The following is a 14,016-nucleotide window of genomic DNA, read 5'->3' on the forward strand; positions in this document are numbered from 1 at the left end:
GTGTTAATGCTGATTTCTGTGTTTCTTAAGAATCCACAAGGCATCACAGTTTCATCAGAGATGATATATCCATGGAAAGGGATGAGGTCTGGAAGATACACCATTCCTGAGATTGGCAGGTGTGTGAAACACTGTGACGACTGAACCTGCTCAACCTGAGTGAACTGGATTTAATGACTCATGATGTCACCCTCAGGATAATAACTCTTGAATTTATCTACACACAACACAGCTAATACTCATAGATCTGTGTTATAATATTGATTTAATGTTTGTATTGTGCTTATTTATAATTTGTTTAAATGTTTTTGTTTCAGTCTTGGGATGTGGAAGGTGGTCACTCGGTGGTACACAAACACTCCTCAGAAGACGTTTACCGCAGACTTTGAGGTCAAAGAATATGGTGAGATGTGTGTCAACAAACTGTATGTTGTGTAAATGTGATAAACACTAAAAGAATGAATTTATTTATTTGTGTGTCTTTTCTCTGGTTTGGTTTATAGTGCCTTCAACATTTGAAGTGAAATTAAAACCCAGTAGGTCGTTCTTCTATGTGGATGATCGGAGTCTGACAGTCGACATTGAAGCCAAGTAAGACAACATATGTTCTGCTTCACTGAATTGGAAATTAATGTGTGAACACACTGATTTAAAACAGATTTGTATGTAAACTACAAAATAATGTACAGTGAGCAACCAAAACTTTTCATGAGAGTTTGAGATAATATAATAGTAACTTTCAAAGTAACAAAGACATTTATCTAGTCTCAAAAGGTATATTTTTTTGAATTGTTGTTATTATCTATTTTACTGGTAGTTTGAATATTGTTTCAGTTCTGTCAGTCCCTTCTCAATAGATTTGCTCTACAAAATATGTGGTTACACTTCAAATCATTAATAAATTATGGTTAACATTTAAATGGTTTTGTAGGAGCAATTTATAGTATTGTAACATTTTTGTTGTCCACTGAGTGGCGCTGTGACATATTATAAATAGAGCACCTGGGTAACAAGAAGTGTGTGCATTGGTAATGAAGTATGAGAGGCCTTTTGAGACGTATTTCAAACTTTCCTCTTACACTCACTATTAAAGGTCCCGTTCTTCGTAATCCCATGTTTCAAACTTTAGTTAGTGTGTAATGTTGTTGTTAGAGTATAAATAAAATCTGTAAAATTTTAAAGCTCAAAGTTCAATGCCAAGCGAGATATTTTATTTAACAGAAGTCGCCTACATCGAACGGCCAGTTTGGACTACATCCCTCTACTTCCTTCTTTAATGATGTCACTAAAACAGTTTTTTGACTAACCTCCGCCCACAGGAATACACAAGAGTTGCGTTTGTAGAGTGTGTTTGTCGCCATGTCGTCGAAACGCTGTTATTTCCATCCCGCAGTCCAATCACCGGGTCTGATTCCGGCTCAAATTGATAGGGTAAAATTAAAGACATGTTTACAATAACACTGAGCGCGTGCATCTCCACGTTATGGTAAGAGGCGTGACCTTTCCGGGCAAGGTTCGCTAAGATGCTGTCGAATCACAACACAGGAACCGCTGGCACAATCAGAACTCGTTACGTATTTCTGAAGGAGGGACTTCATAGAACAAGGAAGTCATCAGCCCATTTTTATGACAGTGGAAACAGCGGTATACAGATAAGTAAATTATGTGAAAAATACTGTGTTTTTTTACACGCGAAACATGAACACATGTTATATTGCACACTATAAACACAATCAAAGCTTCAAAAAACCACGAAAAACGGGACCTTTAAAGCCGACACACTATCAAACTTTAAGGAAGTGACATCTTTGTTCCTTGGACGCTTCCGGTTTAGTTGTTGAGCGCATTCAAAACATCGGCAGAAGGCACTTGATGCACAGTTGGATTGTGATAATTTATTTCTGCTATTAAAAATGTCAAATATCAAAAGAGGTCCATGTTGCTCACTGGTTAGATGCTCCCTCAGGCTCAGAACTAACTTACATTGGGAAATTAAAGTGTTTAGATATCTGAAAAAAGACATGACGCCTGGATTACAGCAGTGAAGTGATAGGGCTGGATATCAACTAGCAACTCTTTGAAATGCAGCAAACATTTTGTGAATAATGTTTTGTTTTTACTATTAAATTATGTGTATTTCTTTATGTTAACTGTTTAGGTATGATGTAACACAATTTGAGCTAGCATTGTGGCTCTGTCATTGTTTAAATATATACCAGCTATCTACTTAACGTTTTGCTATGCGTTTAGTGGAGAAAGTTTTATTTGCATTTCATTTCTAAATATTCTGTAGGCTATAGTTAGGAAAGCAGCAGTTTACATTAGGTGTTTAGCCATCTATTCAGCTGAAAAATGCGATTAGTAACACGTTACAGTAACGTTGTATTGTGTAACATTAGCTAACTGCATTAGTTGACTAAAGATAATGGTAAACATTTTCATCACTTAAGCTTGGCTAAAAATAGCCATTTATGCATTAAACAATAACAGTAACGTTATTCCGTGTTAAATTTTTGATTTTGTTAATATTTTTTCTGTTGAAAGACAAACATAGATATTGATGTCACAGATGTATATTTACTCAGTAATCCACGATTTTGTAGAGGGGGTTAAAATGACCATTTTCATCTGAGATTTGGAGCAAATCTACAGGGGTGTAAAAATGACTTTACAAAGATGGCAGCAGCATTATTTTATTTTTACACAGAGATTGGTAGGTCTATTAGTAAAATCTGTTGACTATAGTGATCTCTGTTTCATTATATGTCAACAGTGACAGTTAAAAAATGGCAAAAAGCACTTCTTGTGAGTTTGCATGCCTGTAACTCAAGAAGTATTAAAGATTAATCTTAATATAATTTTAGATTCTGGTTCTTAACAAACTTTCCTTTTAGAATCTTCATTTTAAAGTCCCTTGATGATCCAATCCCAGAGACATGGAGATCTTAATGCGGATCCATGAGTAAATTGGTCAATTGTACACATTTTCAGTGGTCAAAAACCAAATGTGGTTCACTTTGCATACAGCTGATACTTTTTTTATTTTAAAGAGGAATGGAGGCCATTGAAGTCCACCATAAGGAGAATAATCCTAGAATGTTTTCATCAAAAACGTTATTTTTTTTTGACTGAAGAAAGACATGAACATCTTGGATGACATGGGAGTGAGTAAATTATCAGGAAAAGTTTATTTGAAAGTGAACTAATCCTTTAAGAAGGTATATAGGAGTCTAGAGCTAGTGCACATGAGAATGAACCTTATTCAGGGCTCAAAGCTAAGGATTTTTTATAAACTTTAGAAAGTTTATACTGTTTCTGAGGTTCTTATGGGAGCTCAATACTCATGGTGTCAGATTGACGTTTGACTGATTTGACTGGGTGGTTTGAATCATCTGTTTAGAGGGTTAGTTTGAAGACTGGGAGATTTCTTGCAACATTGGATGAGGGCAAGTTTTAGGCAGAGCTGGGCTCCTGCGGGAACGGAGGCGACATCACTGCTGCGGCAGTGGAGAGAAAAAGCCAGAGAAACTGAGCCCCTGTGGGAGCCGAGGCGACATCACTGCTGCGGCAGTGGAGAAATTAGCCAGAAGAACTGATCTGCAGGAGCCGAGAGGACCTCACTGCTGTGGCAGTGGAGAGAAGGGCCAGAAGAATTGAGCTCCTGCGGGAACCGAGGCGACATCGCTGCACTGGCAATGAGATCATTCCCATTTTATAGGAATGCTTCTTATGACCAGGTGTTTGAATCTGATGCTGGGAAAGGCCTTATTGAGCAGCTGTGGTTGTAGCTCCTATAGGGAACGAATGACTGGAAAAGTGGTTTTCTGGGAGCTTTGAGGTTCTTAATGCTGTTTACATGATATAAATAAAGTAATGTTGAGAAGAGAAAATCAGGAAAGGCAGGCTGGAGGAATGGCTGGGACCAAGGCCGCTTGCGGAGGCAGCCTCATGCTCGGGCTGGCCCCTGGAACCTAGGGAGAAATGAGGAGGATAGAAAAGAGGGAAGCTGGGGAAGAGAATAAGGCATCTGGGCACGCACCACTAGTGGAGGCAGCCTCACGCTCGGGTCAGTCCCTGGAGCCTGGGGAGGAACAAGAAGTGTAGAAAAGAGGGAAACTGGGGAGTAAAATAAGGCATCTGGGCCTGTGCCGCTAGCGGAGGCAGCCTCACGCTAAGGTCCGTGGTTGAGCTGTAGACCAAAGACAAAAAGAGAGTTTGAGACTGATGACCGGGCCTGCGCTATTAGCGGAGGCATCCTCACGCTAACATCTACAGGCCACAGACAATGGGTAGGGTAAGAGACGGTGGGATGAAATGGCTGAAACAGCAGAGCTTGCTCTGCAAGCTCTGCTTGGCATTCGCCAAGAGGGGCGAGCATTGCTATATGTGGTATGGCACCTGGGAAACTGCGGTGTGTGTGGCTAAGCAGAGGGAGGAGGAGAGTGGGGAATCTGGGGCCCAGCCTATGCCCGCTGCTGCTGTGGCCTGACGTCTGTCTTCTAGTGCATGAATCGAAGAAGCAAGAGAGAGGAGATGCAAGATGAAAAAGCGGCCTGCGGGATTATGTGCATCATGAAGATAGCTGAGCAAAAGATAGCAGTTCCTGTTTAGAACAGTTTTGGACCATCTATGAAGATGGAAATAAATAAAAATATCCTATTGGTTCCTTATGTGGTGAGGCTTAGAAATTAACTGTATTTAAGTTAAAGCCCATAAATTCAGTTCGAGTTCAGCGAAACTGTGCAGGGCTGAGAAATCGATTATTATTTTTTATTAATAAGCCTAAAATGCTTTATAACCTGCATATATTCATCTCTGGCACGATTGTTTGTTACCATACTGTCGTTTACAGTTTGTACTGTCATTGATTGATGTTGAATGATCAAACAGCAAAGTAGGCTACAGACTGATTTAGATGATCGTTTGGTCTTTTAACTGTTGCTGGTTTGAGTCACATGCACCTTCATTTAGTAACGATCAAAAGAGACTAGCTTGTAAAAAGAGAGAATAATGCAGAATAATGTGCAACTTGGATTTATTCAATTGTGTTCAAGGAGCACTAAATTTACCATGAACACGCTGCTTGTATGATTTTATTTAATTAAATTTATTTATAAATGTATTTATTTATTTATTTTTTTTTTTTTAGTTCTATTTTCCCATACTTATCCAGACCTGGTACTCAAATTACTCAAATCAAATTCCATGCTTTATCAAACTGCGTAGGAACATACAACATAAGTTTATCCACTGGTTATTCGACTATGGTTCGTTACGTTACTTACAGATTTCTGCTAGTTCTAAATATAGATGAACATACAGCTGAATAGGAACGGTAAAATTTATTTGAATGCATTAGCAAAAGAACGACTTTAAGAATTTGTCCTACCAGTCTGTGCTGCGTCTCTTTACTAATAGTGAAGCTGTGGGTTGAAGTTAGAAATGCATACTATTACTTTAAGTTTCCAAGCGATTTGTTGATAAATCGCAGGACAGCGATGACAATATGTTCCGAGTTTCATAGTGATTCTGCGTGTGAATTGAATGTGATATACGAGCTATACTGTTTGCGTGTTTAACCACAAGGAAGCGGCGCAGTAATTTAGAACGGCAAGTCACAGAAACAATCCCCCCGATCAACATTGATCCAGATAGAATGACTGTGAAAATTCAGGAAAGAAGACGAGAAGGATTTAAACTGTGCTTTTTGCGGGGTTGAGCCGATGTGGTGGAGAGTGTGAGCTGGCTGGGAACTGGCTCTGCACTGCGGCACGGCCCCGGGCTTACTGAAGGCCTGCTGCGGTGGCCTGGCGCTGGAAGAAGGCCCGTTCCTTCGCGGGAAGAGGCGGCATTGCCCGAGACTCGAGCTTGGTGCTCGGCTGCCTTATTGTCCATTTCTCTATGATTGAATTTGCCGGAGTAGGGAAATACACAGAAGGAGATTGCGGATGATTCGGACATGGTGCCAGGCCTCGGCATTTTGGCATGCAGGGATCCGTTTGTTTGGGCTGACGCCCCCCCGAAATAATGCCGTTAGATTGGAGAAAAATTATTCCTAAGGCCAGAGGATTGTGGCAAAGATTCTTCGAGGATGAAAGTAGTGATGGGCAAATGAAGCCTCATGAAGCACTGAGGCTTCACAACCCATTGGTTCATCAAAAGGTTCATTACCCGAAGCTTCATTCAGCATTGCTCAGTAGTGACACCTAGCTACTGTGCAAAGAAATAGCAGGCAAAATTAATCCTGAGACTATGACCTGAACAGACATTTGTGCATTGCCTGGGTATAAAATAAAATATGTATTTTTCTCTGTCTGACTTTACTTGTGCAGAGACAACTGGCTCAGACACACACACACACACAGATAATTAATTATTCATAAATTGTTTGGATAGTGACAGTATGTATAACAAAACTGATGCTGTGTTGAGTGCAGTGATTATTATGGAGGGACTGTAATACTGCAAACTGCAACAGAGTAGTTTGGGGTGGGAAAAGGTAAGAATTGTTACAGTTTTTTGGTGCAGCGAACAGTTTTAGTGCAGTGTTGTGCTTATGGGACTGGAGATATGGAGCAAACTGCAACAGAGCAGTTTGGGGTGGGTGAAAGAAAGATAATTGATTTTTATTGAGGAACAGAATTTTTTGAAGTGTGTTGGGGTTTAGACGATTCCTCTTCTTGGACAAAACCTCTCCAGCCTTGGAAAAGATCCTTTCGCAAGGAACAGAGGATGCAGGGGAACATAAGAATGACAGTGCCAGCTTGTATAAGTGAGGATATAGATGCTTCTGTTGAGCCCAATATACTAGTGGATCCTCAGATCTTGAGAGATTCACTTCCGATAAATATCGGTCCACTTCAACAGTAGCATCTGCTGTTGCACTTGAGCTCCTTCTACTGTGATCAACCGTGCTATCCAGCAGATGCCAAAGGTCACCTAATAATAGAGGTACAAAGAGCAAAACTGGCAGCTTAGTTGGGGATGTATTGGTGGAAGCAGAATGGGCACTAGAACTTCTGATTACAGTAGCACATTCTGATTTTAATCTTGATACTGCCTCTTGTAGTTTCCCTTGGCTTAAGAATCCCAGTTTTTTGAATCTGGGATCCAATAATGTGGGTATGGTCATCACACTTAATGATTCAAAATGTACAGCATTTTCTCTGACCCTCCGGACCAGGCTGTCACCCAGCTGCCTTGTTAAATTGGACTTGAGGCCTTCCAGCTTACTCGTTACCATATGATTCAACATCTTCATCAAAGGAATCACTTTTGAGGCAGACACTCTTTTCTCAGCAGAAAGCTCTACTGTAGCCTGGTGGAAAGGGGCAAGAACATGTAAGGCATCTTGGATAGCCTCATACTCCAAGGCAGTAGGTGGGGTGATGTCAGTCCTTAGACAGGCAAGGGCTGCCCCCACTGGCTCTCTCAGCTGATAGAGCCGTTCCAGCATGTTATAAGTGCTGTTCCAGCGAGTGTCCACTTCAATTATCAGCTTCAGTACTGGTCTCCCCATCTGCTCCTGTACTTGGGCCAGTCTTTCTTTTGCTGTTGTGCTTGTTCAGAAATATGTCACAAGTTTCCTACATTTCAATCTAATGTCATTGAAGCTGCTGATGTCATCAAAGGACTTCCTCACAATGAGATTTAGTGCATGTGCAATGCATATTGCATGCCTAACATTTAATGATCTTACACATGCAATCATATTGGCTGCCGCATCAGTTACCAGGCACTTCACTTTCTCCTTTATGCCCCACTCCTCCATGAGCTTGATGTGTCCAGTAGCCAAGTTCTCAGCGGTATGGCTCTTAGGAAAATGCTCTACACCTAGTGAAATAGTGCAGAGCTTGTCGTTTTCATCTATAAAATGGCAGGTTATTGCTAGGTAGTGTGGTAGATTTTTCCCTACGCACCTGACTTAGTTAAACCTGGGTGTCCCTGACACCATAAACAAATAAACCTGGGTGTCCCTGACACCATCAACCAATAAACCTGGGTGTCCCTGACACCATAAAACCAATAAATTTATACTCTACTGAGCGTACTTCAGTACCTGTTCGAGTCGGCCGACGTCTCGGCCTGTTTTGGGGGCCTATCACCTGATATTAAGCTCTTTAGTGCTCCCCACCGGCACTATCACCTGATAATAAGCTCTTTAGTGCTCCTCACCACTAAACACTATCACTATAGTATAGAAAAAGATCTCTAGTGCTTAGGTTTGCTGCAGCCTAAAAACCAAACAGACTCCAGTCTATGCCTCAGAATATGCTTTAATCACGGCCGGGAGAGTTCTCATCAATCCAGAGAATCTCTCTCCGAACAAAGGAATACAACAGGTTTTATAGGATTTCAGGTACACTTCACAGTCAGCATGGCATGATCTATTACTCATTATCATCAGTCTCAATATGATTGGTTTAGATTTAAGAAAAACATCTCAGTTCCTCGGTCCCGCTTACTGCCGGAGTAAATTTAGATTAGAACAACTGAATCACTGGATCATCAAAAAATATCACTGGGTTAATAGTTCAGATTACTCAATAATCAACCTCTCAAAGACAATCTTTTATCCCCAGAAGGATGCTGTCTAGCCAGCACAGCAGAATGTTTCTGAATCACAACACTCAGTCCTAGTGACTGTTTCTCTATTTCTAAGTCAGATTATTATTATTAGGCCTGTAGAAGAAAAGAAATGTTAGTTCATTATTAATTAGTTCAAAAATTCCATCACAGTAGGCATCCATGTGTAGGGATGTCCACATGTCAGACGTAAGGCTTACAGCCGCAACTTTCTGCAACTGCTCTCTAGCCTTCTCCTTAGCCTCCTTGTATTTATTTTCCACCATGACCTTCAAAGCCTGTGGATAAAAAGAAAAGCAGTTACTTTTAATTAACTTCTTAAATAATTATAAACCACTTTATTAATCATATACCTTTCGAGTTGGGATAACATAAGTAGGATCCATCACATGCAGGAGCTCCCTAAATCCAGCATCTTCCACAATGGAAAAGGGTTGGGAGTCCTTGACGACCATGTTCACCAGGGCCTCATTCACCATTTCTTTTTTGGAATCTATAATAAAATACAAAGCTGGTGTATTGTAGGAGCTTAACACCTTATTTAAATAAATAAAATAAAAATATTATGTATTACTTTGAGTACTGTGTGGATTGTTACTACTTTCTGCATGTTCATGCAGTGCTCGATAATGCCTGAGCATGGAGGAGGTGTTATTGCTGTATGTCAGCTCCTTCAGGCACAGCAAGCATTTCACCTTGAAACATGAAATAATAGACATGAAACATTATACAGCCATATAGTGAGGATTATAATTATATTAAGACAGTAAAATATAACAATTACACATACCTTATTGTGAGCAACCATTTCAAAATGCTCCCAGACAGGGGAGGATTTCCTCTTTCTTGCTGGCTCCATTAAGAGGTCACAAAAAAGCAAACAAATCCAAAAGGGCAATCCAAATCAACAAGCAGTCCAGTCCAAGTCCAAAAATCCAAAGCATTCCAACCAATCTTATCTATGTAATATAATAATAATATAATATAACTAATATAATTAATAATAACAATATACTAACCTAATATAACCTAATATAATATAATAATATAGCTCTAGTAATACAATAACGACAATGACACAACTCTCTAACTCTCTGACTCTCCGACACTCTACTACTACTACTGGTTCTACTACTCCTGAAACACCCACAAGGTGGCGCGTGTTTCGAACCCCCTTTATCCGGAAGCGACACTCAAACCGAACCGATGACGTATTCCACACAAACCGAGGCCTCGTTTGTCATCGGTCACGTGATTTCTACATTCCCAACACAAGCCTCGAATCGACGCTTCATCTGGCACGCCCATTTATGCTCGACACAAGCTCCGAAGCCTCGGTTCAAATGTCCCATCACTAGATGAAAGATTCTTCACCGGACGCGACTTCGGACATGTTGGGAACATAGGGCGGGACCAAATGCTGGAAACTGTCGAGGATCCTTGGGTGAGTTTTGTCTGTGATTATATACAGGCCTCAACTCATGCCGATTGGGTAGATACGTTAATTACAGATTGTTGACAGGTGGTTGAGATGACGTAATCATTAAGATGACGTAATGATTGGGTAGCTTATTTGACTTGTTCCTCCTGAACTACGTTAATAAAACATAATTTCAAGAGATCAAGTCTTTGAATGAACTTTTTGAAGCGTCAGCATTTCTGTTGCAAAGGCAGTCTATGGAGGGACAGAATTTCATCAAAATGATCTTAATTTGTTTTCCGAAGATAAAAAAAGTTTGTGTTCCGAAGAATAAAAGTATTACAGGTTTGGAATAACATGAGGGTGAGTAATTAATGACAGCATTTTCATTTTTGTGTGAATCCTTAAATCTGACAACAAAAGAAAATGGGGGAAAAATCACTCATTGCTCTTGACTAATAACTTTTGTAGCATGTTTAATTAGCCACTCTTTGACTTTGAAAACCTCTGGATTACACCAGCAAAAGTAAATTCTGTCAGAACAGAAAAAAAGGCTCCTTAATACTTCAAAATAGTCCAAAAAATGAAAATTACACACCCTCATGTCATTCAAAACCTGTATGACTGTCAAAAAAGACAAACGTTCAAGATGCTTTTTTATGTAATGAAAGCAGATGTGGATAAGGGACAGTCGTCGTCACCATTCAGTTTGTATGTGTTTTTATAGGTACCTGTTTGGACAGAAGGTAGAAGGAAATGCATTTGTGGTGTTTGGTGTGATGGACGGTGAGAAGAAAACAAGTATTCCTGCATCTCTTCAAAGAGTTCAGGTGAGAGAAATTAAACAGTTTACAAGTTGGAATCAATCTAATTTATCTTCACCTAGAGGATGACGTAAATAAAACATTAAAAAGATATTTACTGCATCTTGTAGACCAGTGTTTCTCAACCCTGGTCCTGGAGGACCCCCAACACTGCACATTTTGAAAGTCTCCTCTGTCTGACACTCATTTCAGGTAGTGGAGTTTCTTCTAATGAGCTGATGAGTTGAATCAGGTGTGTTTAATTAGGGAGAAAGACAAAACCTGCAGTGTTGGGGGTCCTTCAGGACCAGGGTTGAGAAACACTGTTGTAGACTGATGTTAATGTCTTTCTCATATATGAATAGATAATGAAAGGAGAAGGTACTGCAGAACTGACCAGGGAGATGATCACTAAGACCTTTCCAAACATTAACCAGCTGGTCGGACGATCAATCTATGTTTCAGTCAGTCTTTTAACAGAAAGTGGTAAGACTCAACAGATACTGTACATCTGTATACACATTTACATGCATATATTTGAGTATATATGAGACGCTGATCGTGTGTGTGTGTGTGTGTGTGTTTGTGTGTGTTTCAGGCAGTGAAATGGTGGAAGCAGAAAGGAGAGGCATTCAGATTGTGACGTCACCGTACACCATCCACTTAAAAAAAACACCACAATTCTTCAAACCTGGAATGTCCTTCACTGTCTCGGTATAAAGCATTGAATAGAAAGCAGGGGTGTGTTTAAATTATACATGTATATATTTTGTTTCTTTTTTCTTTTTTCTTTTTTTTTGGGGGGGGGGGGGGGGTCTCTATAACAGGTGTATGTAACAAATCCTGACCAGACCCCTGCTGAAAATGTGGAAGTGGAGGTCAATCCTGGAGCGGTCAGAAGTCAAACAAGAGCCAATGGTATTGTGAAGCTTACTGTCAACACTGCAGGAGGATCTTCTACACTGGAAATCACTGTAAGACCTGCAAACTCATCTAATGTTCAGTCAGTTTCACTGGTGAACTATTGGAAAGTAGATCAGTTAGCAGATGTTGAACAAGCAGTGGAGTATATTGTACACAACATTAGAAAACTGTGTTTATTCTTTACAGGCAAAGACTAAAGATCCACAATTAAGAGATGGACAGCAGGCAGTGAAGAAGATGACGGCTCAGGCTTATGTTCCCAAAGGCGGCTCCAACAACTACCTGCACATCGGCATTGATGCAGAAGAGCTTCAGATCGGTGATCAAATGACAGTCAATCTGAACACTGGACAAAGTCCAGGAGCTCAAGATTTCACCTACATGGTAAAGATTATGGTTATTTATTATTCAGCTGCACCACAAATATATGAATTTATTTTGTCAATAGTTGAGTACTACCACAGCTTGTGTTTGAAACTGTATCAATATCATAAATACTGTTAACTCGTCTGCCTCATTTTCAGATCTTGAGTAAAGGTCAGATCGTTCAAGCAGACAGGTTTAAGAGCAGAGGACAATCTCTAGTGGCTCTGTCTCTACCTGTAACCAAAGACATGATGCCGTCCTTCCGCTTCGTGGCTTATTACCATGTGGGCTCATCTGAGGTGGTGTCTGATTCAGTCTGGGTCGACGTGAAGGACACGTGCATGGGAACGGTAGGTCAACCATCACAAGAAATGGCTGATGGATCTGGATCTGTTTTACTGACACATCATCTCTCATTTTAATGACAGCTCAAGCTTCAGGTGAAGAAAAGCGACTATGGCCCGGGAGATGAGGTCAAGCTGCAGATAACTGGGGATCCAGGAGCTCGAGTTGGGCTCGTGGCGGTGGACAAGGCTGTGAATGTCCTTAACAAGAACAGACTCACTCAGATGAAGGTGAAGGACCTTCTTCAGATGTCAGATGTTTGACATAAAACATACATAATTGGTGTCTTTTTGCTCCTCTAGATCTGGGACGTCATAGAGCAACATGACACCGGTTGTACGGCAGGAGGTGGAAGGGACAGTATGGGGGTTTTCAGTGATGCAGGTCTGATGTTTGAGTCCAGCACTGCAGGAGGAACAAACACCAGAACAAGTATGTATCTAGATTTGTAATTTTTTTTTTCAGTTTTAATTTGGTATGATCGGTGCTGGAATAGCACTGCACCAAGTGAAATTGTAGTGAATTTCCCCCTCACACATTAGAGTGTCATATGCTGATTTGTTTCTAATGAACTTTCCTCTAGCGCCGGAGTGTCCCTCCCTTTCAAAAAGAAGACGGAGATCACTGGGTGAGAAACTGCACTTATGATTCAACCCTTTTAAAGATTAAACATGTTTTTAGAGCTCTGCTTTAAGATATGTTGTTTATTTAGGCTCGAGCACCAATGGTGTGCCCTATAGTGTGAGGACCCTATAGTAATAGCTTGGCCAATTCTTCTCCGAAATGAATCGCATTTTTGAGGGCCTAAACATGCTTGAAATCTCATGAAACTTTGCGCACGCATCAGAGGTGGTGAAAATTTTCGTATGAAATGGGTTTCAGAATTAGGTGTGGCAAAATGGCTCGATAGCGCCACCTACAAAATTTCAATTAAGCTACGTTTAATTTCACATACAGATATGAAATTCAGTAGACGCATGTAACAGCCCAATACTTACAAAAAAGCCTATCTGTGAAAATCTGTAAACCCAACAGGAAGTGAGATATTTTGAATTTTCTCTGCAAAATGTTGGCAGTTTTTGCCATTTCCAGATATTGTACATTAACAAACTCCTCCTAGAGCTTTAATCAGATCAACATCATATTTGGTCAGTCTAATCTAAAGGTCTTTGTGATGTTAAATTGCGAAGATCTAGAGTTTTCTTTGAAGGGCGTGTCCGTGGCGGCCTGGCAAAGTCTGATGTTTTGCCATGAAACAGGAAGTTGTTGTAACTCAGGTATACAATGTCTGATCTGCCCCAAACTTCACATGTTTTATTAGAGTCCTGACCTGAAGACATCTTCATAACAATATTCAGTTACAGTCATAGCACCACCTGTGGGTAACAGGAAATGACATGTTTTACACTGTGATTAAGTCCTCATAGAGATTTAACCAGAAGCACATCATATATGGTCAGTCTAATCTTGAGGCCTTTGCGATGTTAAATTAGAAAGATCTTGAGTTTTCGTTGAAGGGCGTGTCCGTGGCGGCCTGACAAAGTCTGATGTTTCGCCATGAAAGGGGAATCA

The 14,016-nt window shown here is 40.4% G+C and overlaps 2 protein-coding genes across 2 annotated transcripts in view; one reads left to right on the forward strand and one right to left on the reverse strand.

The window, feature by feature from the left end:
• The window catches only part of LOC125271359 (complement C3-like), a 731,185-nt gene that overhangs the window by 436,529 nt on the left and 280,640 nt on the right, over positions 1–14,016 (reverse strand). The gene's annotated exons all lie outside the window — the stretch shown is intronic.
• LOC125271352 (complement C3-like) overlaps positions 1–14,016 on the forward strand; it is a 44,967-nt gene that overhangs the window by 1,093 nt on the left and 29,858 nt on the right. The window contains exons 5-16 of the mRNA XM_048195413.1: positions 31–119; positions 318–403; positions 504–591; positions 10,734–10,836; positions 11,175–11,295; positions 11,408–11,523; positions 11,637–11,783; positions 11,920–12,117; positions 12,258–12,449; positions 12,528–12,674; positions 12,747–12,876; positions 13,028–13,072. Of these exons, the coding sequence (XP_048051370.1) occupies positions 31–119; positions 318–403; positions 504–591; positions 10,734–10,836; positions 11,175–11,295; positions 11,408–11,523; positions 11,637–11,783; positions 11,920–12,117; positions 12,258–12,449; positions 12,528–12,674; positions 12,747–12,876; positions 13,028–13,072 (1,462 nt within the window). The remainder of the gene's footprint in view (positions 1–30; positions 120–317; positions 404–503; positions 592–10,733; positions 10,837–11,174; positions 11,296–11,407; positions 11,524–11,636; positions 11,784–11,919; positions 12,118–12,257; positions 12,450–12,527; positions 12,675–12,746; positions 12,877–13,027; positions 13,073–14,016) is intronic.

The sequence above is a fragment of the Megalobrama amblycephala genome, linkage group LG7 (assembly GCF_018812025.1).
Source record: "Megalobrama amblycephala isolate DHTTF-2021 linkage group LG7, ASM1881202v1, whole genome shotgun sequence".
Lineage (NCBI taxonomy): Eukaryota > Metazoa > Chordata > Actinopteri > Cypriniformes > Xenocyprididae > Megalobrama > Megalobrama amblycephala.